At 39.3% G+C, this 27,919-nt stretch overlaps 1 protein-coding gene across 4 annotated transcripts; it reads left to right on the top strand.

Moving 5' to 3' along the window:
• Positions 1-835: 835 nt before the first annotated feature.
• Positions 836-26,791, top strand: adam23 (ADAM metallopeptidase domain 23). Of its 4 annotated transcripts, XR_002292750.1 has the most exons (27): positions 836-1,206; positions 1,608-1,825; positions 2,030-2,106; positions 4,346-4,409; positions 5,476-5,558; positions 5,669-5,732; positions 7,232-7,304; positions 7,696-7,763; positions 7,849-7,914; positions 10,577-10,645; positions 10,922-11,088; positions 11,439-11,523; positions 11,610-11,697; positions 13,101-13,152; positions 13,926-14,025; positions 15,277-15,348; positions 15,868-15,954; positions 16,140-16,220; positions 16,315-16,365; positions 16,458-16,521; positions 16,613-16,718; positions 19,069-19,188; positions 19,276-19,444; positions 21,430-21,541; positions 21,893-21,983; positions 22,799-22,889; positions 25,130-25,146. XR_002292750.1 is itself a non-coding variant. In XM_011489808.3 (26 exons), exons 1-26 carry the CDS (start codon positions 1,131-1,133, stop codon positions 25,173-25,175), a joined length of 2,349 nt encoding a protein of 782 aa, XP_011488110.1. In that variant the 5' UTR covers positions 836-1,130; the 3' UTR covers positions 25,176-26,791. The 4 variants fall into 4 exon arrangements, 3 of the variants coding, with proteins under 3 accessions (XP_011488110.1, XP_011488109.1, XP_011488112.1); XM_011489808.3 differs by lacking the exon at positions 21,893-21,983 and having other exon boundaries at positions 25,130-26,791; XM_011489807.3 differs by lacking the exon at positions 22,799-22,889 and having other exon boundaries at positions 25,130-26,791.
• Positions 26,792-27,919: the final 1,128 nt, after the last annotated feature.

Here is a 27,919-nt window from a genome sequence, read left to right as displayed (position 1 = left end):
ACAAGTAGGGTACAAAGGCAGCCTTGGTACAGAGGAACAGTTCTCAACCTCTGATGGTAGGTTGAGTTCCTGCTTTGCCCGCCCTTGTTTCGAAGTGTCCTTGGGCAAGACACTGAACCCCACATTGCAGCTCCACTGCCTGTGTTAGGCAGTGGAGCTGCCACCAATGTGTGAATGTGTGTGAATGGGTGAATGGGACAGTAAAGCGCTTTGGGCCTTCAAGGAAGGTATAAGGGCTATAAATATAAGTAGATGCAATTTGCCATTCAAGGTACCATTTTCAAAACAAGTCATAGTCTTAATAAAAAATTGGAGCAATCATTTAATGGTATAAAATTGAAAATATTTTTTTGTTAAAGCAAAAGTGGTAAAAAGAAATCTGTCTCATTAGAAAATGAATGTAGCACTTTATTTTATTATTTTCTTCCTTTTTTTTTCTTTTTTTTTTTTTTTTTAACAAATTCTGGAACTTTTCCTGAAATATTTTTACTGTTTGTTTCCATATCTTGTTCTTGTAGTCTTTTTGCACAATGGAGAGTTTCTGCTAAATTTCATTGTAACTTTACAATGAAAATAATAAAGCTATTCTGTTCTGTTCTGTTCTGTTCTGTTCTATTCTAATCTATTCTAACCCAAGGAGAAGGGGTTTGAAATAAATACTAATTAAAAAATAATCAGATTGATAATAAGCTAATATATAAAAAATAGACATTCAAAAAAATAAAATAAAAACAAAAACACAGAAGATATTAGTTTAATGTGGCCACGTCATAAACGGGGATGATAATGTGATGTTTTAGATTTAAGCCTTCTGCCTTCCATCGGTCGTCACGTGACGCGGGCTCGTGCGCGTTCACTCGGAGGACGGACGGAGCTCCCCCGGTTGCTGTCGGGGCTCGGGGACCTCTCGCAGGAGGGAAGGACATGGTCGGGACCATCGAGGAGGAGCCTGCTGCAGGACTTCCAGTACACTGGCTGCCTGGCCACCGCCTTCTTCTCTCGGCTCCCTCCTTTCTCCTCCTTCTTCTCCTCTTCCTCCTCTGCAGCAGCCCCATCGCCACGATGGATCGCGACAAATTAACCACATTGTTATGATGCCATTGAGATATTCCAACAATCAAATATGAATCATGCATTTGATATTTCTGGCCACTTCGCTCGTCGGCATCCTCTCGCCCTGGCTCCCTCCATCTCTAGCCTCATCCGGTGCGTATTCGTTACCGTGGCATCTCTTTGTCACTCTCGGCCTTTCACCGTCAGGGTTCTGGGGGAAATAGTGTCCGATAATGGGCTCATGTTCATGTTTTTCCAAAAACCTCAGAGCTGCATTGTTTAAAATGTCTCCAGGATGCTGCTGCATGAAGGCAGACCTTACCCTCTCTGCATCTTTTGTTCCTATCTTTGTTCCCTCTTCTCTCATTTAGGATCAATTCCTTTTGAGTGAGGTGCAACATTTAGATTGTGTTATCTAACTGCATGTTTTTTTAAATGCCGTCAGCCTGAGCTGTCATGAAGGTTTCCATTCAGCAGCCATCAGTCTTTTTTTGACAGCAGCTGATCTGTGCATTTCTGCAGCTTTTGATGCATGGTGGGAAATTCCTTTGCAGATTTTCAAGGAGTAGAGGACAAGGTTGAGAGGGATGCAGTGTTAGGGCTGCTGAAGCAACAGGCGACTGCAGCACCTGCCACAAGCAACGCAACCCAGCATGCAGTGGAGCACACCATCACCTACCCCTCCAGGCTGATCTACTACCTGAACGAGGACTCAGAGAGCACCTACCATGATCTGAACACCCAGACTAGGAACCAAGCCACAGAGGGACAGGTGAGCCCACGCACACATTTCCATTGGTGAGACATGCACAGAAGCTGCTTTTGATTTCAACATACTGCTACTTAACAGGAAGCTTAATGTGTTTCCCTGAAGACTGCATTGATTTTGCATGAACCCTGTCTCCCCATTTACAATCACTCTGTGGTGGATGTTGACCGAGACAGATTTTTACTGCACTCTTTTCCTCCTGCACAGACCGTCCACCTCGCCCAGGCGAGTTTCCAGTTGGAGGCGTTTGGCTCCAGATTCGTTCTGGATTTAACGCTGAACAAGTAAGTCTTCTTTGATAGGTGTCGTCTGCATTATAAAAGCAGGGCCGTGTCAAATTTGGACAAAAGTGCAAATTTTTTTGTGCACCAACGCAGTGTGTGGGTGTCCCCGGAGGACTGACAAATGTTTCAGACACTCAAGGTTAAAAATAAAACAGAAGGAAAATGTCCAAAAAAAAGCACTTTTAGGGTAAAATGCCAGGGAGGTATTTTACAAAGTTCCTTTGTGCACGAGAAGATTTATTGTATGAAGCATTGAAAGGTAAACAATAAGCACTGATGTGAATGCAGATCATAAATATGTGAATGTAAAGGAGATTCCAAAGAGAAAATTTCACAGTTGTCCAGCAGGGTGTTTCATGTTTATAAAATGTTATTAAATATATGTTGAGGTAAAACGTAATTCCCACTGGCAGTTCAGTGTCAGATCAGTGATTAATGCAGCGTTATAGCTGGTGATAATGCAAGCTCAGAGGCTGAAATTCAATGCTCTCTTCTAAGTGCTACGAGCCGGTTTTGACTGCAGGCGGAGACGCCTTAATAGACGTGTGTGGAAGTGAGTGGACAGTTGTTCAGTGGTCTGCCGTAATCGTCCCGTTCAAAACCCCTCAATGGTATCGATTCACTCTGCACGTATAGGAGACATAGGATTGGCTTTCAGAATCAACTGCTTTGTTAAAATATAACCACAGTTTCTTTTTTGCAGTATTAATAATGAGGGAGAAGCTTTTAAAAAAAGAGAGCCTTTTTTGAAGTGCTTTGAGTGTCATTTGGGTGCCAGTAGCACAGCTGTCTGGAGCACAGGCTCTTATTTATGCAAATGATATTTTCCATCCTTTTATTATCATAATCTCCCATCATCCCACTCGCTGCGGTGTGTCGGAAACATGTTATTCTGCACAAAAGGCCCTGTGACCTTGACTCCCAACTGTTTGCAGGTAGGTTATCTGCGAGGGGCCTCTTTTGTTTTTGTGGGAGATCAGGGGATGAAATTCTGCTTAGTGTTAAAGCTGCAAGATAAATATAGAAAGGTTTGCTAGCGAGCTGGTGGATGATGCTTTACCTGCCCAACTACTACTGCAGGTGTGGTAGCAGGGGGTGTTGTGAATTTGAAAGCTCTGAAATAGTTTTTTTCCTTGAAAACAATCCTGAAAATGTACTTTCACTCTGGTGTTGTCGACCTTTTTGAGGAGGATTTGATTTATTAAGACAGATTTTGCTCTGCATGAGCAGTGTGGCAGCATTTTGGCATTGATCTGATGCCAGACTCCACATCATTCCTCCCCTCTGTGAGTTTTTGGTTCTGTCTCTCTCGTGATTTTCTGCTGCAGTGAGGTACTCTGCCTCCCGATGACTGAGGGACTCCCTCCTCGCTCAATCATGCTTTTCACCGACTCTCCAGCAGACGCACACCTTTAGTGTGTGTCATCCATGGGTGCTCTGCGCATGGCCTGCTCTTCCCACACCGCCCTTAAGCTAAAAATAGCTCAGGAGTCGCTCAGAGATGCTGCTCATGCCTCGAATCCCCTGACATAATGGTGTGCTTCCTGTTCACAATCTGCTCAGCATCACTCAAAGTCACTTTGCTTTTTTTTTGTTGTTGCCATGTTCTCAATCATGCTGCACAGAGAGGAGGGCGTCGTTGATTTGCAAGGTTATTTGGGGGGGGGGAAACCGCCATTGTGGCAGAAAGCAGTCTCTTGAAGTCAGCTAGCAGGCTGAGTGTGAAACGGGGAGCTTTGCTGACTCAGATTGAGCAGCTGGGAGCTCTTTCAAGGTGAAGACCGGCCTCATAATCATTTTTAACCTTTTTGTCTCCTAATTTGGATATTTGTCCTGGTTTTCTAATCTGTAAAATTATTTAGATCGGGTTTCTCGTTACAGCCATAACTTTAGGGTTATTTCATTTGAAAGCCCCAGAGCTTTTTCTTGTTGCAGCCTCATTTGTTTCCACATTTAGCAGAGTTGTTGTTTTTGTGGCAATGCAAAGTCATCATCTTTTGGTTGAAATTCTCATCTGACCATTTTGAAAAGCGGGAATGTTTGTGCAGGATAATCCAGACAGAGTGTGGTGATGACTAGTCTTGTGGAAATGACACATGAAGCAGTGCAAGATTTTTTTTTTAACCACAATGTTTGTGCCAAAGAAGGGGTTTCTTTTTTGTGTTTTCATTGTTGAACCCAATGTGGCTAAAATACCTTTTTCTGCTTTAACAAACAGTGTCTTTTTTCGTTTCCTCAGTGACTTGCTGTCTTCAGACTATGTGGAGATCCACTATGAAGATGGAAAACCTGTTCTGTCAAAGGTAAAATTAACATTTCTGTTTGTGCAGAACAATGCATGCGAGCAGCCAAAGATGTTCAGTATTGTGTGGAGACAGAACACAGAGAAGATTCGTATCGGTCCAGATAGAACAGATGAAAGAGTGCCGGCTGCTGCTGCTGCTGCTGAATCAGGCACAGGAATGGGCTGAGCATGCTGTAGCTGAATCAGCAGGGTCTCACTCCCCTGCAGCCTCCTGCTGAAGCTCTGGTCACATGATAAAGGGGAGAGGAAACGGGAAGCACTGCAGTAAAGGAGCAAGATGAGCATCACAGAGAAAGATAGCAGGAAAGAACGAGACGAAACATCACATCTTAAAGACCCACTCTGATAAAAATTGTGTTTTTGGTGTTTCTAACATGTTCTTGTGGCATTTTTTGTGATGATGGAAGATATAGATTAAGAAAATGTAGTTTAAAATAATATTTCTGAGCATTTTTTATTCAAATAATTTTAAACCAAGAGCAGATAAAAAAAAAAATACAGATTGAAACAGATCTTATTTATGACAAAGAAACTACTTGCAGACAACTAGATCCACGATTCCTTTTCTTAGCTGGAAACTGTGCGGCTGGATAGCTCCTATATTGCTCGCCATTTTTATTGCAACACTAATATGATGTTGGGGATGTGAGGGGCTGTAAGCTAGCGGGAGATAAACAGAAAACTCAGTTTTGGGTGACGGTAAGGAGGGTGGGTTTGATCTGCGCCAGTGGTTAGGCCCACAATTCAGAGGCGATATTCTGATGAACTTCTGCCGCTCTGCAGAAAATATGTCCTATAAAATGACAGTTTAAAAAAAACTAATTGGCTAAAAATAGCCTGATTATGCTTAAAAGGCCACTGGAAATGCTTTTAAAAATGGATCAAAAGATGATTGGAGTGGGACTTGAACACTGGAAAATGAAATCCACTTCAGGTAAACTGAAGTGACATTTGTGACACGTTCTAAGTTTGGTGCAAAAAACTGGACAATCTGCATAATAAGCAGATTGATGATGCTTGGTGATTAGTGATGGTGCATTTGTGCTGTTCCTTCTCCCCTTTAGGGGGGTGAGCACTGTTACTACCACGGCCAGGTGAGGGGCATCGATAACTCTCATGTGGCCTTATCTACCTGCAACGGGTTGCAGTAAGTGAACATCAAAGCTCGCTGTGCTCTGGATATCTCTGAAAACACTCGCCTCTCCCCTGCACTCTTTCTCAACCGGCCTCTTCCTCCTTCTCTCCCTCCGCCTGCAGCGGCATGTTTGATGACAGAGTCCACGCGTACCTTATTGAGCCCCTGCACCTAAGTCACTCAGTTGTAAGTTATTCCAACTGCACACAAGCGAATGCACACTTGAGAGGAATTTCCTGAGTCTATCTGCTCACAGTCCCACCAGCTATTGTTGATGTTTTTGTACTGACAGTGAAGGAAATCCTACATAGATTTTTGTGTTTTCAAAGGAAGGAGAACAAACAGAAGGAGCATGAATGACCAAAGGTTACAAACTCTTCATTTATTCATGTCCGCAGAGGATTTAGGTGACATATCCTGTAAAACAAAAAAACTCATGTGGAGAATCGGGTGATTGAAACTTAGACAAGCAGTAGAAAAATATTACTTTTTCATAACAGTGGGCTAATAAAAGTAATCAAGATGTGGCAGCAGCTTTGCTGAGTTATAATTACAACTTTTATTGGGAGATTAAACGGCTTGAGGCGACTGCAGGGAGATTTTCCTCTTTGTTGATCCATTAAAGATATAATAAATGGTCATCATTTGGGAGGAAATGAGATTTTTGGTCACTTTATGATGGGAAAACACATTTATCACATCAAACTTTTCCAAATTATATGGGTTAGATTAAAAGTTTCTGATTTAGTCTGCAGACTGGATTGAATAATTTGGATTTGAGGATACCAAGATTATTATAAAAATGATAAATCCATGTTTGAATTCATAGTAATACATTGTGAATCAACTTAAAAACAAAAAAACTCACTTACTGTTAAAAAAGTTATCTGTTCATATTCAATTGGTTGATGCACCTATAGAAAATTTTTACTTTTTGTTTTTCTGATTTTCAAGAGTTTTTCCTGCTGATAAGTTTTGTGTTTTTAGTTAAAAAATGTCTTTTGACTTTTCCATAAAGTATTTGGTATGTCCCAATGACAGCAATCTCAAAAGTCACAGCAAAAGTTTCTCTATCTATCATTTTTTTAAATAACCCCCAAAAGGATTTCTGATCCAAATATAATGATAATCTCATTCCAAGCAGTGAATTATTCACAACTACCTAAGTTTTGGGTTTGTGTTTTCACTCTTGTGTTTCGATTTATTAGAATTTTAATATTTAAGAACAGTTTTTTTGGTTGCGAGTCATAATCTGAGTCTGTCCCTGAATTTGCCAGACAGGGATAAAAAAAAGAACTAAAATAGCTAATATTTTTATTGTGTATTATTATACATTAATAATATTATTATTAATGTTTTTTACAGTTGACCACATGTTTTTTTTACACTTTTGCAGCTTTATTTATTTATTTAATATTTAATATTTATTTATTTATTTAATACGAAATGCATTTTTGATAATAATTTTCATAATAATTGAGCTGAATCTTAACTTGAAGATGGTTATTTCATGTATTTTTATCCCTATCCTTAATACTATTCATTCCCACTACTTACATGTCTGACCTGCTGCACTCTTATAACATAGAGCTGAAGTTAAATCTTCCATCTTGCTTGGTATTACTACGCTTGCCAGTCTGAGACTCTCCCCAGTCTGGTTGTTCATGCTGGTTTCCTTCCTGCAGGATTCAGCTGCAAGGCCTCACAAGCTCAGAAGAACCGCCTCTTTTCAGTGGAACAACAAGTCAGTGGAAGCGGGTAAAGTGTCTGTTTCTGCCGTTTTAGTAAACCTTTTTCCGCGTTGACATGTCACTGTAACCCAACACTGATTTTTAAAGATTTTTAAGCACAAATAGATTGTTTTTCTTTGGAGTTTTTTTTTCTTTCAGGGTTTAGGAAAAAAGGAACACATGAGAAATAAAATATTAGTGGATGAATATGAATAACTGTCCCTGCTTTTTGTCCATGATACATGTTATAATGTGGGTGTAAGGTTTTTGGAAATGTTTTTGCACTGTGTTTACACAATTTTTCACGGGACGTGAGGAAAAACAATCCAAAAGGCGTCCCTGATGGTTTGAACACATCACATACGCCTACTGGGTTGTAAACACTTGGCAAGTCGGTTTCCTGATGTGTTTTTCTGCAGTGGAGGAGGAGCAGCTCTTCTCTGAGCAGGATGAGTTATCCTGGCTGAAGCGCAGAAAAAAACGAGCAGTGAGTCTGTGATTTATCCTTTCTCCAGAACAATGCTCCGCTTCTGCCTCTTTTGTGTTTACAATGACGCTCTTTTGTTACATAGATGCCTCGCAGTGTGTTTGAGGAGATGAAGTATCTGGAACTCATGATTGTTAGTGACCACAACTCGGTACGTTTCTCATAACTCTGAATTCCTATAACTGTTTAAAGCTCTTTAATTTGTAGAATGGATGGCAGCCAGAGCCGTCTGAAAAATGTGAAAGAATAAAGTCAGAGACATGTCTGCAACAAAAATTAGGATGAAAGGGTTGCAGATGATTAAGTTTAGGGGAACGGAAAAGTCAACAGTAAATTAGCAAATTGTGGCAAAAAAATCACATGTTTTCTTTACTTCTATTTTACATCTTTCGTATTTACATCTACAGATTAAAAACTTAAATCAAATTAAAACCCTTGTATGAACCTTGTGATTAATTTTGATCCCTACCAAAAATGGCATGACCTTAATAGACTGTTAAAGGACAAAAAAACATTAAAGACTTAGATTTTGTTGTATTCAACATGTTCTTGTGTGTGTGTGTGTGGGGGGGTCTAATAAGGGACGGCATTAATTAAGGAAATTAAGTTTAAGATAACACATTTTAGTATTTCTTTATTTAAATCGTTGGGAATCAGGAGCAGATGAAAAAATGCTGTTTGGAAAATATCGTATTTGTGACGTAAAACACTGGGTGGGCCAAAAGCTTCAATCGTTAAGATCAAATGAGCTGACACTGTTGACTGTGGCTTTGGCTCGTACAAAGCTGGGGAAAAAAGCATTTCTTCACTCTGCTCCTGCTATCTGGAACATCTTACAGAAAGATTGGAAGATGACAGATTTGCTGCCTTTAAATGCTTTTAAAATTCGACTGAAGGACTTAGAGACTGCTTCATGAACTTGGAAGTGTTATCTATAAATCTAGACATTTTAATGTAATATAACGGTATTGCTGTGCGTTTTATGTACCGTTGTTTTAGAAATTGCTGCCTCTTGGCCAAGACTCCCTTGGAAAAAAGGTTTTTAATATCAATGGGACCTTACTGGTAAAATAAAGGTTAAATGAAAATTAAATAATTAAAATTCTGATTCATCAACTTGTAGACAAATAGATCCATATGTGTCTTTGTTTTCCTCATCTGAGCCTGCATTTGGCTCAAAAATGTATGGCTGGATAGCTCCAGTATTGCTCACCCTTTTTGTTGCACCAGAAATGTCAGGTTGGAGAGCGTGTTAACAGAGCTCCAAAATGAGTAATGGGTAAGGGGGTGGGATTGCTCTGTGCGAAAAGTCCCACCCCCGACTCAGAGGCAAATTTCCAATGAACTACTGCTGCTCTGCAGAAACTATCCTAGAAAATGACACAGGTTTCCTGATTTTGGCTAAAAGTGGCATAATCAAGATGACTAGGAATGCTTTGGATATAGATCCAAAGATGACCGGAGTGGAATATGAGGCCAAAAATAAACCTAAAAAAACTTTTAGTTTAGTTAATTCATTGAAAACATTATGATAGCAAAGTGTTCATTTGGCGTCAAAATGATCCGAGACGGCAACACAGGCGTTAATCAAAAACAGAAAAAAGAAAACTTTCCTGCTTTTGAGAGCTTTAGTTGAAGGTTTCTGAGGTTTCCCACAATACAAGCACAACCCACTCACAATTATTTGGAAATCCCAACACTTGGTTACATTTTTGTGCAGTTTTTTATCACACAACATGCGAAACTTCAGTAAATGAAAAGTTAAACAGGCTATGGTCCATAACCAGCTGTTGTAAACAGGTATTACAGTTTAAAAGAGACCGTGTGAAATTTAGAATTGGAATTTTTTAGAGTTTCATTAATTCCGGTTTAAAAAAACACATCAAATTTAAAAAAAATCTGCGGTTACAGGTTATCACAAATAGGTTTATTTGAAGAAATTATGGGAAATCTGTAAAACAGCCCTAAATCACAGGAATGTACACATCTGTGATGCTCCTTGTGCAAAAATGCATCAAACCAAAAAAACTCTTGAAGTAGTTTCCCTTTTCCACCAAATGTAAACAATGCAGAACCACTTTAACATTATGGGTCAAGAAAAAGAACACAATTTTAATTTTTAAACCAGTCATTATGATGAGACATTTTAACTCTATTCAAAAGGATTTCCTTTACAAGGATTACAGTTAAATTATTTAAAAGACTCATTATTTCCTTTGTTTTGTGAGGAATGACCCAGTTTCCAGGAGTAATAATAAAGTGTTCAACTTTTGTTGTTTTTCCAAGATTTAAAGTTACTTTGCAGCTGCCTCCTCTATCTTGTCTTTGTACACATGTTCAGGAAATGTCGTCCCACACTCGACCACTTCTAATGTGAAATTATCCAAAGTTAGATAGAAAGACAGATGATTAAATCTGATCAGTAAGTCTGACTGTGATGACTTCAAGGAAAATGATAAAATCACTTCAGAGTCTCAGATCTATGTTCTATAAAACAGAGAAAAAGTGTTTCTTAGTTATCATGCAATGTAATACTTAAATAAATATTAATTTAACTACTTACTTGCTTATTGCTATCACTGACTTTTCGTATTCCTGAAACAAAGCAGTTGGCTTAATGGGTCTGAGATGGGAAAATCTTTATGTAGATTAAATATCAGGGAAACGCTGTTTTTTCAACTCATCAATAATTCAGGACTGCGCTGCTTTTTTCCCCACGAGATGGGAGCATTGTCACTGAAGTTAGCACTTTGAACATCATAGAGTATGCATCATGAACTCACAATCCCCGCTTTTTTCCTTTATGTCTGCAGTATAAACGGCACAAGAACAAGCAGCACACGAGAAATATTGTCAAGTCAACAGTCAACCTTGTGGATGGTGTAAGTAAGCCTTTTGGAAACGCTTTGACATTTGTGTGTATTTTTGTTAGTACCCATAAAGTAGCTTCATCACTTTAATGAAAATAATGTTTTGTAGCTTGGCTTTTATCAAGCACTAATTTAAATTAGCCCTCAGTTCCTTCACCTCAGTGTGCTGCACCTCCCTGTGTGTCACTCGAACTCACACCTGGTGTTGTTTTCCTCTTACTCTGCTCTTTTTCCTTTCTCTGGCTGTCTTCATTTATTGCCTGCATTCGCTCCGTGCTTTAATGATAGATCTTCAAAGAACAGCTGCACACGCGAGTGGTGCTCGTTGCCGTGGAGATCTGGACGGAAAAGGATCACATCACCATAACTGAGAAGCCTCTAGAGATGCTACGAGATTTCTCCAAGTACCGGCAGCAGAGCATCAAGCTCCACGCCGATTCAGTGCAGCTCTTCTCGTAGGTTCTTTTCTCTATCGACTCAGCTTTTTTGAAATGTTAAGAGCCGTTTTAATCTACAACGATTGGTTTGAAGTATAAACTGCACACGCTCTGTTCTACCGAAACATGACCTTGAGTTTGCGGATATCAATTTATTCCCTCCCCCCCATTTATAAATATGTAAATCAATCAAATCATTGATCAAATCAATCAACAGGGCTGTCACAATATTTTTTGTCAGTTTGGTACTTCCTTTTAGATATAATTTTAATTTTGTTTGGACAGTGGGTCAGTAGAATAATAATTTTAAAAAATCATTTTTTTCGCATACTTTTTTAAGTGTTTTTTTGTCTCTGTTGCTCTTTCAGAAATCTGAACTTCCAATACCGCAGAAGCAGTGCAGCGTACTTTGGAGGCATGTGTTCATTAAACCGAGGAGTGGGAGTCAATGAGGTCAGGAACAGCGATCAGATGTCTTTTTCCTATCTGTGTGCGTGTCCTTGCAGCTGGACAATATTTGGTCTCTACTGTGTCTACAGCCCAGCAGTCCCTGGTCCATGGCATCGGTCTTGTCCCAGAGCCTGGCACAGAACCTCGGCATTCAGTGGGACCCGGCATCCAAGAGAAGTATTAATAAAACACGTTTAGTAAAAAAAAAACAGTAAGACAGCTTTTGAATTGAACCAAACCAAAATGTTGATGCTGCAAGATGCTCTCATGTGAAAATGTTCCCCATGAAGCAGTAGAAAAACTAATGATTTAGAAAAGATTTTGCCATTTTTCATGCTTGCATTAAACAAGTTGCTGCTGAACGCATTTAGCAGATTTTTTCATCCAAAGTAACAAACAAATAAGGTACAAAAACATTCTAAGACAGAAAGAGCTTTATAAAATGTTCTTATTGTGTTTTAAAATATTACAAAAATAGTGTTTAACCTTTTCTTGAAGATTGCAAATGAGGCTGCTATGCCTGCTGAGATGTTCCGGCCATTACACCACTGTTGGATCACAGACCTGAAAAGAGCTTCTGATCCTTCGCCATATTGTGCAGGAACCACCAGATGTCGCACTTTTGTAAACTGTAGTTTGCATGTAGGGGGTAAAAAGCTCGCCTACAGAGCTGTGGAGTTCACCACTCGCTCTGTAGGCGAGGGTCAGGGCTTTGAATCTGAGGGCAAAGACTTGAAGAGAGGAGTGATGTGAGTTCTTTGTGGCTAGTGAAAACCAGGCATGCATTTTGGATCATAGGAGCCAAAGTGTACATAAATTGTTTGTCCTGTGGGAGTCGTGATCATGGGAACCTGACATGTTAAATACAGGTACAATCTGTAATTTGATGGGTGCGTTGGGCTGGAGGGCAAATGGTTTTCGACCAAGTGAAATAAAATGTCTGTAAGTTTTGAATCATCAATATAAAATAAATGTTATTTCGTTAAAAACAAAGTGTCTGCACAAGAAGTTAATTGACATCAACCATCAGATAACTGATACTTTATTTATCCCACAATGGAGAAATTCTTCTCCACATTTGACCCCATGGAGGAGCAGTGAGCTACAGCCTAGCCACGCTCGGGAGGCAGTGGTGTTAAGGGTCTTAAAGGGTTAAATTAACTTATCTCCATGAGTGCTCAATGATCTGAGTTTAAGCTCTCATGTCATTTTGTTGAAAACATTTCTTCTTAAATGGACTTTGTTGAGTCTGCAAATGGGTCCATATTGCAATCTATAAGTTGGGACCAACTTTAAAATTACATATACAGGTATATTAAAACAAAAATGTGTCTGTGTTAGCCTGTGCAAGTGGAGGAACAGATGGAGTTTATTGTTCAATGTGAGGTTAGTTAAGAAAGCAGTCACCGAACAGCTGATAGGTCAGAAAGTGATATCCTTAAAAAAGTGCTACAAGACAAAAAAATTCCTGCTGAAAAACCAACAAGGTTTTAAGTTTCTGTTGCTGAATTCACTAACGAAAGTTGTGGATTTTTTCTTCCTATGTGGCTATCAATGATTGCTCTGCTTTTGTCTTGCAGAAGAATGCGGTTGTACTAACCAGATGAGCGGCTGCATAATGGAGGACAATGGGTAAAGGCACACAAACACACAAGATTCAATTCAATTCAATTCAATTTTATTTGTATAGCCCAAAATCACAACAACAGTCGTCTCGATGGGCTTCGAAGTAAAACATGAAATCAAAAGGATCACGAATACAAAGAGTTCAATAGAAAAATACTAAAATGAACTAACAAACTGACTAAGCTACACTGGCATCCCTGCCCTTAGACCCCCCTTCGCGGTAAGGAAAAACTCCCAAAAAAAACGGATTCCGGAAAAAACGAAGAAACCTCAGGGGTGCCCACATGAAGGAGGGATCCTCCCCCAGGACGGACAGGCGATTTACCAGAAATCTTAGAGAAGAATTAACTTATCTAAATCTACAACTGCATATATAAAAGTCCAGCAGACGAGCTTCATCCAGCCGTGGTTGTGGGGACAGTCAAAGGCGCGAGTCGAGCCGGAGACAGGAACCACAGCCAGGTGTAGGAGCAGGAGCAGAGGCGAGGTACTCGGTCAGGTACAGAGCAGAGACGCGCCAGAGATGAGCCAGAGGCAGGATCCACAGCCAGGTGTAGGAGCAGGAGCAAAGGCGAGGTAAACGGTCAGGAACTGGAGCACGGATGAGCCAACTGGAGTCTGGAAGCACTCCCACTCCCCAGGAGGGGAGAGGAAATAAGATAAAGGGACTGCAGGACTGAAAATTGCCTGCTTGTATAAGATTTGAATTTTAGTCATTGTTCAAACATAAATTGGTATAACTGTGAAAAGTTTGATGTTTTTTTCCTTTTTTGTCTCAGAGTCCAAAAACCTCAGAAATTCTCCAAATGCAGCATCTCAGACTACAAGGAGTTCCTCTTGAAAGGTGGAGGCTCATGTTTGTTCAACAGGCCAACCAAGGTTAGGTGCACACAGTTTGGATCTTGTTGTGTCCAACAGTTGGTTCATGGATCATGCTGCACATGTGTATAACCTCAATCCAAAATGACTGTTTATGAGAACTCGACCGAGGGAGTGAGACGTCATTCATGTTACCTCCAGCTCCTACCAAGTGAAGTCAATTCAGTCAGTTGCCATGTTAGAACCAGTAATCGTTAGGAAATTGATCAGTTCTTCTAGTGTTCAGCATTTTCTCTGACAACTACTTTGTTTTGCTGTGGATTGTACAAAAAGGAAAAAATTATTGTAGCAGACTGAGTTGGACTGGCTGGCTGTTTGGGTTCCGCTACTGTCTCAGTGAACACACCGGGCATAGAAGGCCCTAAGTTTTGTCATTCAACCTGTTATCGAGGGTTTGGGCTTATAGGGTTCAGTTACTGGCTAAGTAAGGGAAATAAAGGGACAGGGGGCTGGTGCATGAAACGGAATTAAGGTGTCTGAGGAGCATAGCTCCACTAATAAATGTATTAAAGAAAAACAACTTTTGGGGACCGTTTCTGTTGTTTAAAGTTGTTGGTGTAAGCTATATGGCGTTGGCTATGGCCTGCAGTAACTACAAAGTAAAGAACTTAAAGGGCCTTAATCATGCAAAATCAACTTTTTTGAGCTTTTAAGTTTGTTTAAATGTTAATTCCTTACAAAAAAGTAGTCCGCGGAGCTAGCTGGGAAAAAAGCGGCGAAAATACTTCCATTTTATAAACAGCAAGCTAAAGAAAAGCATGGTATAGGGCCTTTAAGGTGTTTAAGGAGGAAATTGACAGAAAAAAGCAACTTTTGGGGAGCATTTCTGTTGTTGAGAATTGTTGGTGTAAGCTGTACGGTGTTGGTTGTGGCCTGCAGTAACCTAAAAATAAAGAACTTAACGTCTCAAAGTGTCTATGTGACGAAACAAAAGTTTTTCTCATATTAGCTGTCCTCATTTTTTTGTGGTCAAAAAAAAAGAAAAAAAGTAGGGTAGGCCAATTTTGGCTTCCGTAATTAGCATGAACATGTTAAAAAAGATAGCAGAGCAAGAATGATTATTCTGACAAACATAATAACAGAGAAATAGATGTTTTTGGTTTTTTTTTCAATAGAAGTTTAAGGGATTTTGACTTGGAACCAGCGGGTACTTCTTATTTGGAATGGCAGTCAGGAGGTGTTACTCAGTCCACTTCTCATATACAGTCAGTGCCTTGTACCCATGCATGATGGCCTGTTTTCTTCTGGCAGCTGTTTGAGGTGGCACATTGTGGAAATGGATTTGTGGAAGTTGGGGAGGAGTGCGACTGTGGACTGAGATCAGTAAGTTCATAATGTCTGTATTATTAACTGATTTCTTGGTTCTTCTGTTATCAGACACGGTTGTGTTTTTCACATACCTGACATGTTTCGATGGACGTCTTTGTCAGAGTCGTCATCAGATTGTACAGTGTGACGTATCTTATGGAGGCGGTGGAGAGCCCACACTTCCATTATCCGGGATTAGGGGGCCTTCCTGCTCTCCAATACATGGAGTAACATCCTCCAGAAGAAAACGGACATCAAGGGGTGTCAAAATTTGACGGGCGACTTTGCCTCTGTCACAATCATCTGTTTTTATATATGTCACACAGTACCATCTGATGACGACTGACGAAGACGGAAGACGTCCACAAAACATGTCAGGTATGTGAAAAACACAACCGTGTCTGATAACAGAAGAACCAAGATGTCTGACAAACATAATAACTGACAAATGAGTTTCTCTTCGTTTCTCTTCACTCTATTGTGTCACACCTGCAAGGTCTTGTCTCAACTGTTTCCCAATTTGATTTATTTTAGGACTGCTACAAGGAATGCTGCAAGAAGTGTTCCCTTGCCAATGGAGCCCACTGTAGTGACGGGCCGTGCTGCAATAACACATGTCTGGTATGTCGTGAAGGTTCTCATTCATCCGGGTAGTGTTGTCTTAAGTCATAGCAATTGGACATAAAATCTTTTCCCTTCAAACGAAAGATTTTACGTGCAGTTGCTATGACTCAACTTCAGGACATTTCTAGTATGATTAAGTCTGAACGTTTCAAAAAAACTGCTTCATCTCATATTCCCGACAGTTCCTTCCCCGAAGTTTAACCTGTCGGTATGCTGTGAACGACTGTGATATCTCAGAGACCTGCAGTGGGGATTCTGGACAGGTGTTTTAGTGTTGCTTATTCATCTACTTCCATCTTTAAAAAGCTTTTTTTTTCGAATTTTCAGTGAATGTGCTTTTCCGTGTGACTTTTACAGTGTCCACCCAACCTGCATAAACAAGATGGTTACCTTTGCCAGGTAAACCAGGTAGGAAAAAATATGTTTTTGTTCAAAGTGGAGCTTCAACCAATGGGTAAATCTTGAAACTCATCATATAAACTGTTTTCCTTTAATTAAAGGGTCGCTGTTATTCGGGTGAATGCAAAACCAGAGAGAACCAGTGTAAATACATTTGGGGTACAAGTAAGAGAGCGTCGTTAATTCACTTTAGTAACTGATTTTAAAAATGTAGCTGCTTTTGTATGTAAAGTTCCTTTGTTTCTGTCCGTTTTAGAGGCTGGAGGTTCGGAGAAGTTCTGCTATGAGAAGCTGAACACGGAGGGTACGGAGAAGGGAAACTGCGGAAAAGATGGAGAGCGATGGATCCAGTGTAGCAAACAGTGAGTTGGAATTGAAAATGACAAAAATTACATTCATTGTGATATTTCTTTACAATTACAATTAAAAATAAAAATCAAATGTTATATACCAGACATGTCCAAAGTCCGGCCAGTGGGCCAAATGTGACACCTTTAATAAAATCCAGAATATGCGGCCCGCAGCACTTTCTAAAAACTAAGTGTAGGATTTTATTCCTTATTGTGGTTGGCTAAATACGTTTTAAAACTGTGAACCTGTGGCAAAACTGTCGTGTGACCATTCTGTGACAATTTCTTGCTCATTTTTAAAATTCCAAATGTAAACAAAGAAGGAAAAGTTGACAGCCATCGCTTCCAGGACAAATGGAAATTGGCAGACAATTTTTCTAGTGAAATTTGAAAACATTCTCTGCCAAATATGCCAAGAGACTGTGGCTGTTTTCAAGGAGTTCAACATCAAGAGGGACTACCAGACGAGACATGCTAACTAGGAATGACTGGTGCCAAAAATCAACAAATATACAGTGATTTTGGTAAAACCATATTTAGATGTATTTTTGTACTATGGGAATAAATGAAAAGTATATCATTGCTACAAATGTTCATTAAATAGTTCTTTTGAATTTAATGTTTTAAAAATTGTTAAAAGAATTTCGGGCCAAATGGCCAAAATCAAATATTTCCACCTCACCAAATCTGGGCCTCACCCAATAGACTCTGCTTTATTGGCTTAAGAGTTTTAAATCGTTTTTTAACCAGCAGATTTTAATTTCCTAAATCAATGCCTACACAGAAAATTGAGAAAACATTGATTTTATTGAAGGAAAATATTTAATAATGCAAACGTTTGAAAAAACAACAACAAAGCTTTAAATGTTTGCTGATAAAAATATCAAAAATATTCAAGGAAATATTTGTGAACCTTCAAGTCTGGAAGCAATTTATGGATAATTGGGAGCCTAAACACATTATTATGGCACTTTTGTCCTGCATTTATTAATTAATAGTAATTTATTATTATCTTCCTAAAGAAAATCTAGCATCCAAAAATCTGCAACAGATTTTTTTTTTTTTTTCTATCCATAAATACTGTCTTTTTTGAGCTGGAATGAAAAACAAAATATTTAAAAGAAAAATGCAGGCTTTTTCAACAATGCTGTTTTGGGGAAAAGTTGACTCTGGTGTTCTAGAGATAAAAACAAAAAAGCATTTGTTTCACAAAAAAGTAAAAGTGCAGAACTGCAGCTTAAGAGTTGTGTACCAGATCAGATTTTTGTAACCCAAAGTACTTTTTGCTAATTAACTGCCACAAAGAGTTTCTCATTTTCTGGACAGTAATCCAAGTATTCTTAAAGAAGGTTAGATGTATCTCACAGCATTTTTAAAAGCATTAGGCTTTAGCTGAATTTACTTTTTGGGTTCTTGAAGGTTAAAAAAACTTGCCTGTGTGGTTTGAATTCTTCCTCATTCAGACAATCAGCTGGATTTCCTATAACTCTACTGTAAATTTGTGAAAAATGTGTTTAATCCAATCAGAATAGGAAGAATCCTATTCCTCCTTTGCCAGCTCTAACCTTCAATTTAGACAGTATATTCAAACGTTTACTGCACAAACCAAAACTTTACAATAATGTTTAATCTTTCTAATACAGTTGTTGTATAAGAAATAGAATGAGAAATGTAAACATAAATGTTGTAAATGTCACAACTCTTAAACTAAAAATTTGCAGAATGAAAGCACGTGAAAAAACTCTCAATTGTTGGTATTTAAGTTGTTGTTGCTATGTCTTATGAATGATTTTTATTTTATTTTTCTGACTTTATAAATCATGACAGATTTTGTCTGACATTGTTCCGAGTTTACACTTGCAGAGACAATGACTCTTGATGAGTATTAGATAAAGAAGTTCCCTCTAAGTCCAGTCATTGTAAGAGCCCTCTGGATGCTGCTTCAAATGTTGATGAAGCTCCTTTTAGTTGTAGTGAAGGACCTAAGCGCAGACACTTTAGGTCTTCTCAGCATTTCTATTAGTTTTTGTGTGAAGGTGCCGGTTTTTTTCTGACACTAAATCAGCTGTTTTATAAGAATGTTGATATTTTTCCCATACATCTTTTTTTTTTAAGCATTTCTCAAATTACACAAAAGTTTTCTTTTATGGAGTCAATCTATCATCTAACATTAATTAAAATGTAACTTTAGTCAAGATGAATGATATAAAATTTTCACTGACAGACAAAACACATTAAAAAATTGTGTCTTTTTCTATTAATAAATAAAAGTATCGTGTTGCTAAATAAACTCGAATAAAAGTGTGTGTTTTTGTGCAATTAGGCTTAAAAAATTATTGTGTTTTTCCCTTGTCTGTTACAGTGATGTGTTCTGTGGTTACCTTCTGTGTACCAATGTGGGGAAAATTCCACGCATTGGAACACTGAAAGAAGATATCACCACGACCTCTTTTAACCACCAAGGAAACGTCATACATTGCACGTAAAGAAGTTTTGCTTTTTAAAGTGGATTTTGATACCCATTTACCAGAACTTGTTATCAGGTTTCCTTCTCTTAACCGTCTCTTAGTGGGGCTCACGTCCTCTTGGACGATGAAACGGATTTAGGCTATGTGGAGGATGGGACTCCCTGCGGGCCGTCAATGATGTGCCTTGACCGCAAGTGTCTGCCCATCCAGTCGCTCAACATGAGCACGTGTCCCATCGGACCTAATGGACAGGTCTGCTCTGCCCATGGGGTGAGTCCTGTTAAAACAAAACAACTGTTTTTCACAGGTGTGTGTCTCTGTAAAGACATGCCCAGTAATAAACTTAAGTCTTAACCCAAGAGCAATTTTCTTCTAGGCTGTCAGGCTGAGGTTAAATTTGCTGAAGTTCAATTTTTAGATTGTGTTGTTGTTGAATACCAATTTTCTTATTATCATCCTTTTCCCACTTAAAATATACAAATTTTAAACTACACGTTATCACAAGGGCTGAAAAAAAATCTTCTTTTGAATTGTGCTATATTGATTTTTCAAATTAATAGATTCTATTAAAGACATTTCTCCAACAAAAAATAAAACTGTTCATCTTTATTTTGTCCTTTAATGAAAGCTTCACAATTGTTCAATTTAAATCCCTTGTTTTAAAACTGTTAAAAACCAAGAAAAACTAATTTTGGAAAAAAAAATTGATAAAGGTCAGTATTTATTAAAATTGTAATCAAATTTTATTCAGGAATAATTCTTTCTTCAAACATAATTATTACTAAGTACTTCACAGGAGATAAAAAGAACCTAAAAGTGACCTGAAGGCCTCAGAATAAAGCAATGACTGGTTTCCAGCAGACACTCTGGTCATCATGTTAAACAGAAATGCATTTATGGATTTGTGGGAAAATTTCCATCAATAAATTGATAGAATTTTATGATCAAAGAGAGAAAAAAACACCTCATGTTAGGCTTTTTTTACATAGTAACATAGTGATTATTTGATCAGTTTGTAGATAAGTTAGCCTTCAGAGAGAAACACATTTTATTTTATTTTATATTAAATATTGATTTTACTCGAATAGTGCTATCACACGTCACATTGACAGCAATTTTATGTGTAGCCTGCATTCCAGTTTTAGTTAGCTTGAGATGTATATGTTATTTTTGAAGACATATTTGTATACTTTTATGATCTTTGAAATTTGAATCAATGATTTATTTATTGACTGATTGTTTAATTTATGCTGTGACTGTTTTTTTATTTTCCTTTTTACAAAGTCAGTATCTATCTCTGCTGTTTTTAGATTTACATTGTATTTTTACTTACAATCAGGGACGGCGCTTGAACATTTTACATAGGGGGGCAGGAGGCGGGCAGAAGACTTTGGAAGGGTGGCAAAACTCCAGAGTGCAAGGCCATTACAAATGGAATGATTAAAAACATTTTCATAATTAATATTGTATCGAAAAATGTACCGGTAAATATTATTCCTGATATTTAGTGCGCACGGTGGCGCAGTGGTTAGCGCTCTTGCCTCACAGCAAGAAGGCCCTTGGTTCAAGTCCTGGCTGGGGGACATGAAAAATACATCAACGGGGGACCTTTCTGTGTGGAGTTTGCATGTTCTCCCTGTGTCTGCGTGGGTTTTCTCCAGGATCTCCGGCTTCCTCCCACTGTCCAAAAAACATGCTTCATAGGTTAATTGGCAACTCTAAATTGTCCATAGGTGTGAGTGTGAGAGTGAATGGATGTGTGATTGAGGATATTCCACCCTGCAACAGACTGGCGACCTGTCCAGGGCATCCCCTGCCTATGCCCAAGTGGCCTGGATAGGCTCCGGCAGCCCCGTGACCCCGAAAGGGACAAAGCGGTACAGAAAATGAATGAATGAATAGATTTATATTGTATTTTTTATCCTTTACAATGTTGTGAAATACTCTAATTCTCATTTATGTTTATGCCGTATTATTGTTAGTAATTTCACATCAATTTTTGACAGATTAGCCTCTTGTCCAGGGACAACAGATCCAAAATAATCTTTGGCTTACTGGTACATTTGCAGGGATGCTTTTTAATGTGCAATCTCCCTTTCAAATAAACGAATAATTAAAATAAAAACATAGTTTACTATCAGATTAGCAATCACAACACAAAAAATGGTGAAAAAGTGAGCTAAAAAATGCTGTTAAAACAAAGAAAAACCTGGATAACTGAAATGTTGTGAGGTTGCTGCATTTTGTCCACTCAGGTCTGCAACAATGAAGCCACATGTACCTGTGACAGCACCTGGGCAGGGACAGACTGCAGCATGCCGGACCCCCCCAAAGAACCCGAAGTCTCCGAGGATAACGAACCCAAGGGTTGGTTTTTTTTCAACTCCATCATCTGAAAGAAAGGCTTTTTCTGGTTCGGTTAAGACTGATCGAGCAGGAATCCAAGTTACTGAGTGATATTTTCCAAGATGTATTACGGTTGTTACGACTCCAGTGTAAAACGCAGTAATTGAGTTGTTTACTTTAATTCGGAGGATAACATGAACGCACATTCTAGCTGTGCGCCTTGTGCTTGGATCCGAAGGGGAAGAGACGTGCTTGAAGGGGTGGAAAGCACCCCGAAAGGAACTGTGTGTTACTTCATCCATGGCTCTCGAGCAGAAGCCTGCTATCTGTTTTTGACAGGGTGGTAATAATGCTCCTTTTCCCTCTGCACAGTGAGCGTGGCAACTAACAGGCTGATAGGGGCAGTAGCAGGGACCATTCTGGCCCTGGGGGTGATTTTTGGAGGCACAGGGTGGGGAATAGAGTAAGCATCTTTAACCCTTTCACAGCTCTTCCTCTCATAGTGGTGCCTCAGTGTGCGGGCGGTCTTGTGAGCCGGCCTGAGCCCGTGTGTGCGTCCCGGTGGCTTTGTGTTTTCTTGTGTGTTGGTGATGACCATGTAATTGTCATGTGATTGGATGTTCTCAGTGTCATTTGATTGATTGGTGGACTTCCCCCCTTTTTTCCTGCCACGTTTCTGTTTTTTCTTTTGTTTCCCCATTAGCTTCTCTCTCCATCTTCCCTCCTCCTGCCCTCGTTCCTGTCCTCTTTCTTACTATTAGTCGTTATGTGGTTGCTCCTGTGATCCTCTCCTTTCTGGGGCATGTGGGGCATTTAGATGAGAACCGTCCTGAGAAGTGTCCAGTTAGTGATATGGCTTGTCGTCAGTTGGAGGCTGTGTGGTGACTCGGACCCCGACAAAAAAAAAGAAAAAAGAACAAACATTTTTCTTTTGCATTTCTCCTACTACAGGTCACAAATCGCCTGTCAATTTCCAAACCTCTTCAGTCATGCAGGGTCTAGTCTTCTGCACAACCTTAACAGACAAACCCCTGATCTTTAGAACCTCAATTCAAGGCAGATAAATGTTGACTTGAATACTTCCAAACCACTTGACACACACACTTAAAGAAAAAGGGATGACAAAGCATGCAAAATACATTCTCAGTCATTTTACTGTAATAGTACACTTATGGTATGTTTTCTGTTCCATGTGAAGTCATCGCTGTATAGACAATTGTCCTTGGTAAAGTAAGTGGGCATAGAAACTCATGTCTTTTTCCCCATAACCCTCTACAGGTCCTAGTGCCACCAATCTAATAATAGGCTCCATCGCCGGAGCCATCCTTGTGGCTGCCATAGTGCTGGGGGGGACTGGATGGGGCTTTAAGTAAGCAACACGCCGCATGCCTCTCCTGCTCTAACTGTAGCATCTCTGCTGCTTCTAGACACCAGGGTTTGAGCTCCTGCTACAGAAAAGGTTCCCCAGAATGGACAACGCAGGAAGACGCACTCAAAAGGAGATTGTTTGTTTGTTTGTTTGTTTTGCACTCCAGATTGTTTTACAGTGGAGGGTTTTCGTGCTTTAAAAGGGATTTTTTTAAGGGCTCTGGGGGTTGACTTTACATCTGTAGCATAACCTCAAACTGATTGGATGGGCAGAGCTCAGTGCTTGACATGCATGTTCACTGACCCCAATCTGGAGAAGCCAGATTTGGACAAATTAGGGGGAAAATATTCACCAAGAAAAGTTGCTTTTATAGTTAACACTCTAATCCTATGGGGTCAAAACAGGATCAGCTTTAAGAGAATGAAAAACCAGATTGTAAATTTGAAAGCACATATATATTTTAAACTTAAAAGAAATTTTAAATTAGAAAAACTTGAAACTTGAATTAAGTGTTACCATATGAAAAATAATGTTCACTTGTAAGCCTATTTTGCATTTTTAACTTTAGATTTTTTGTTTTTATTCCTCAATTTGCAGTTTCATCTCAGAGTCTAGGTTATGACATCAGTATAACCTTTTTCACCTTATGTCAATCATGTCCTGGTAGCCAATGAGCTCAAAGCACCCCCCCCCCCCATAGAAATTAGAAGCATCAAAAGCAAAATGTCTAAATAAAAACTGTAAATTGAGGACTGACAGTGAAGGATAGAAAGGAAAGAACAAAAGTTGATTTTTTAATTTTTTATTTTAAATAATTCTTCCGCGTTTAAAATATAGACATTTTCAAATTTACATTTTCCTTTATCACATTTTCAATAATTTCGTCAAGTTACAATGATGTGTACTTTCAAGTTTAAAACAGTTTTTAAATTTTTATAGTCACTTTTTCAAATTTACCATCTGGTTTTTCATTCACTTTAGGCTGATCCGGATTTGACCCCATCTTATCCCCTCAGTGACCCAAACTCTGAGCAGAGAAAGATGCAGAAGTTTCCAAAGAACCTTTAATTTACCTGCTGTCTTGAGCAGCAGGGCTGATTTATTTTTCTTTTTTAATCTAAAAAAGAAAGCAAGATGAGAAATCTAACCCAGCAGCCACACAAGCATGCCAGATAGCACCAAAAAATCAAAGAACAGACAGAAAGCAGACTAAGAAGCAAAACGTTTCTGCATGCAGACGTGATGATTCAGAGCTCAGTTCATCGCACAAAGGCTGAGTCGAACCCGCAATTTGGTCCAGGGTTGTCGTCCTCTCATCACCTCCATAATCTCTCTCCCGATCCGCCGCCGTTTGAGGCGGAGCCTTTAAATGGAGTTGTGAGAGCGCTCAAGAGACAAAACGGGACCTTTTTGTTGCCTGCAGCCTTTGTGCCATGGCTGGCCACATCCGCCTGGACGACCAGGCCCCGCCCTAAAGCATAGCAGGACTCTCGGACCCGCCCACACCAGCTGCCATTGCTGCCTGCTTCACAGACCTGGTACAGACACAGCACACTGCACTGCATGAACCACCTACAATAGTGCCACCTTCAACTGGCCTACTATTGGAAGAGGTGCATGACAGAGTGATTGAAGCCCCACAGCAAGCCACAGTACGGGGAGGTTTTGCATCACTCCTGTTGTTGTGCTCGTTGTTGTCCCACTGTTGGTAGTAGTTAGTGTTACCGCTGCTGCTGCTGTTGTTTGTCTCCTCTTTCCTTCTCCTGTAGAGTATAATTCATGTTTTCCCCCCCAGATGGTTGTGTTTTGAGTGGAACGATGTCTTTTCACATCAAAACCTCTGGCTCCTACACTTCACATGCACTGTTGTTTCACGCACAAGCCAACCTGCACTTGTCTGAAAGATGGCAACAGAGGGTTTTGTCGCAAAATTTGATTAATGCTTGATTTCTTTGTTTAAAAAAAATAAATGAATAACAGTTTTAAGTTCATATTTGAATACCTCTGGTTGTTTCTTTGCAGTCAAGGCAGAACGGCCCAACATGGACCAGCTTTTCCTCACTTGAGCACTCAAAAATGTGCATTGAGTACTAATTTTCTCTCAAATAAGTTCATTTCAGCGTTTTCCTTTGCTGAAAACTTTAAAGCTTAGTGCGGTCGCTCGTCCAGGTTGCACCAGCTGTGTTGGAGAAAGCAACTGTGTCGGATTCTAACTTCTCCTTTTTTTATCTCCTCAAAAGAAATGTGAAGAAACGGCGATACGACCCCAACGCCCAGGCCATTTAAGCTGAAGAGACCCAGGATTTCTCCAAAGCTTCCTTAGTTGATTCCTGAAAGGTGGACTGCACTTACTGCTGCTGAATTCTTTATTTATTTTTTTCTTGCACTATATTTTACTTTTCAAATACATAGTGGACATTTTAACAAATTTCATTGTAGTGTCATTATAAATACAGCCTTTTTGGACTCCACCTCCCCCATTACCCTCGCTCCACCCTGACCATTGAGTGACAGAGCTCCTGTCCCATCGTTTAGTGCCAGTGCATTCAGGCAGAGTCCACATCATCTTCTTATCTGGCATGATTAACACAAAAAGTGTGCTGCTTACTGGCCCTCCCCCTTTGGCATGAACAGCCCTCCCCCCGCCGGGCTCAGCATGGCTACCAAAGCTAGGAATATAAAGCAGAGAAATACAAGAGATTATTTGTTGCAGGAGAAAGCCTGGTTAAAAACCAACTTGAGTGAAAAAAAAAAAAAAAAACAATCATTCAATTCATGTTTAGGTGCTGCATTTGGGGTCTCATGAGGACAAAGTGGACCACAAGGTGAAAGCACATAACTTTACATGAATACGACGGTTAGGTTCACAGCTAAAATAATCATTTGCAAGAATTTAGACTGCTTTTCTTTTTCTACCCCATACATACAGTAATGTTTTTGTGGCAACAAAAGCATAAGAAGCTGAACTGTCGAGGAGAAGCATGGCTGTTCTTGACGGATTCGAACCGCAATGACGTCCGAGACTTTATGAAGTAACTCTGAGGGTGACTCAAAAAGCCAAAGAAAAAAAAAAAAACAGGAAAAAAAAAATCACCTGAATACTTGGATGTTGTTGCACGCAGAGCACTTTCTTTCTCTGTCTGCAGCCTGTGGTGCCTCTCGTACTGCTGAGGACAGGAAGTCTGTCCGTGCAGACGCTCACCTGTCCAATCAGCTCTCCTTGAACGACCCTCATCAAGACCCACAATACTAGCTTAACCTTTTTAAGGCCCCGTTATAAATCAAGTCCCGCTCCTCTGGTAACTCTGCATGCAATCACTATAGTGGGCTTAGAGTTCTATATTGGTGGCCCCAAAATCTGCAAGAAAAATAGGTGCATGTCAACAACAGAAACATTTAACTTTTATTTACTATGCAAAGAAGGATATTGCACACAAGAATGGGTAACAGTCACATCAATGTAGACTCGGACTAACGAAAACCTTTGATTATCAGCTGATCTTTTTATCCAGCCAATCCTACGTCTCGTTTTTATTTAGCTTCAACCTGTGGATGGACATTTAAAAAAATTAAAATAAAAACAAAGAAATGAATGAGATTAAAAAAATGTGTCAACATAATGTTAAACATAAAATTATTTTTGAGTGTTTTTCATCCAGTCTGACATTTCTAATCCCACATGCACACAGGTTGGCGCCTGTAGCATACGGGGGTCTGAACAGTTTCTTCGTGCAGGGCTACTTACCTTGTCTGGTCCGGCTGATCGTTGGTGTGTTTCAGGTGTTGCCTCAGCACTGGCATTGTTGCAGTCCTCTATGATGTTCATCGTCTGGTGTCCCTTTCTCACTGCATCATGTACAGTGTACTCATGTACCCATAAATAAAGATATTGACAAATTTTGTCCATGCATTTTTACTTGCATTTGTGTGACTGTCTTTGATTGAATTTGGTCTAGATTTCTCCAGCTGTTTGGAGAACATCAACAATGTTGGTAGGAAGGCTCAGTTATTCCTTATTAGGGCTGCACGATATGAAGAAAACTCGCGATATGCGATATCAGTGATTAATGTTGCGATAACGATATAATTTGCAGTATATAAAAAATTAGCAAAACAACCAAAAATATTATTACATTCCATTACAACAGCTTAAAAATTATACTACAAATGACCCTTGTTGACGCAGGAGGCGAACATACAACATAATAGGGCACCATCCGATTAGTTAACAACGTGAAGGGGTCCATCTGATTGGTCAAATGGAGAAAGGGATTCTTTCAATCCGTTAAACACTTCAAGCTGCCATAAGATTGTTTGGCCACATCTAAGGTAACCATTTATTGCAAATTTTCTGTCTTTAGCGATATGCATATTGCACAGCTTGATATTGCGATAACGATAAATTTGCGGTATATTGTGCAGGCCTATTCCTTATATTCCTTTCTTATTACACGTTACATAGAAGATGTTGGTTAGGTGTCAGAAAATTTCACTGAAGCTCTTTGTAAGTAAAAAAACGTTTTTACGGCAATTTCTGCATAAATTGAAAGGTTGTATGAACGTCTAAAGCAGCCTCTACTCGTTCGGAGATCTGTGTTTCCCTTTTATTTTCTGAGCTGTTTGGGAGGAAAAGCAAAAATACTGCAGGTGTGCATCCAAAGGTGGCAGAGAAACCGGATTCTCATCTGAACCCTGAGCAAACAAAGTTCATTTTGTTCACAACAGCTGCAAACACTAGCCTTGAATTTTAGCTGGAAGTACACATTTTTAAAGTTGAACTAAAAAGGTTCCCTTAGCCAAAAAAGTAATAAAAGTGAAACAGTATACTTGAAATTTGCTATTTATATACTATTCATTTATTGTAAACTTAAAATGTTCCAATTCAGTCTGAAGAAGTTAGTATAGAGTTAGTATACTATACAGTACATTTACTTAGTATACTTGCTGTTCTTATACTCAAGTATACTTAATGAACCATGAAAGTAATACTTTTTGCTAAGGATTGGATTAAATGATTAATTAGAAATATT

This window comes from Oryzias latipes, chromosome 21, assembly GCF_002234675.1.
Source record: "Oryzias latipes chromosome 21, ASM223467v1".
Lineage (NCBI taxonomy): Eukaryota > Metazoa > Chordata > Actinopteri > Beloniformes > Adrianichthyidae > Oryzias > Oryzias latipes.
Note: the sequence above shows the minus strand (reverse complement) of the source record. Positions and strands in the feature narration are given on the sequence as shown.

Coding starts and splice junctions, on each gene's coding strand:
- adam23 (XM_011489808.3), top strand. CDS start 1,131: ATGCATTTGATATTTCTGGCCACTTCGCTCGTCGGCATCCTCTCGCCC. Junction 4,410..5,475: donor GAAAACCTGTTCTGTCAAAG/GTAAAATTAACA, acceptor TCTCCCCTTTAG/GGGGGTGAGCACTGTTACTA. Junction 16,366..16,457: donor ACCTTTGCCAGGTAAACCAG/GTAGGAAAAAAT, acceptor CTTTAATTAAAG/GGTCGCTGTTATTCGGGTGA.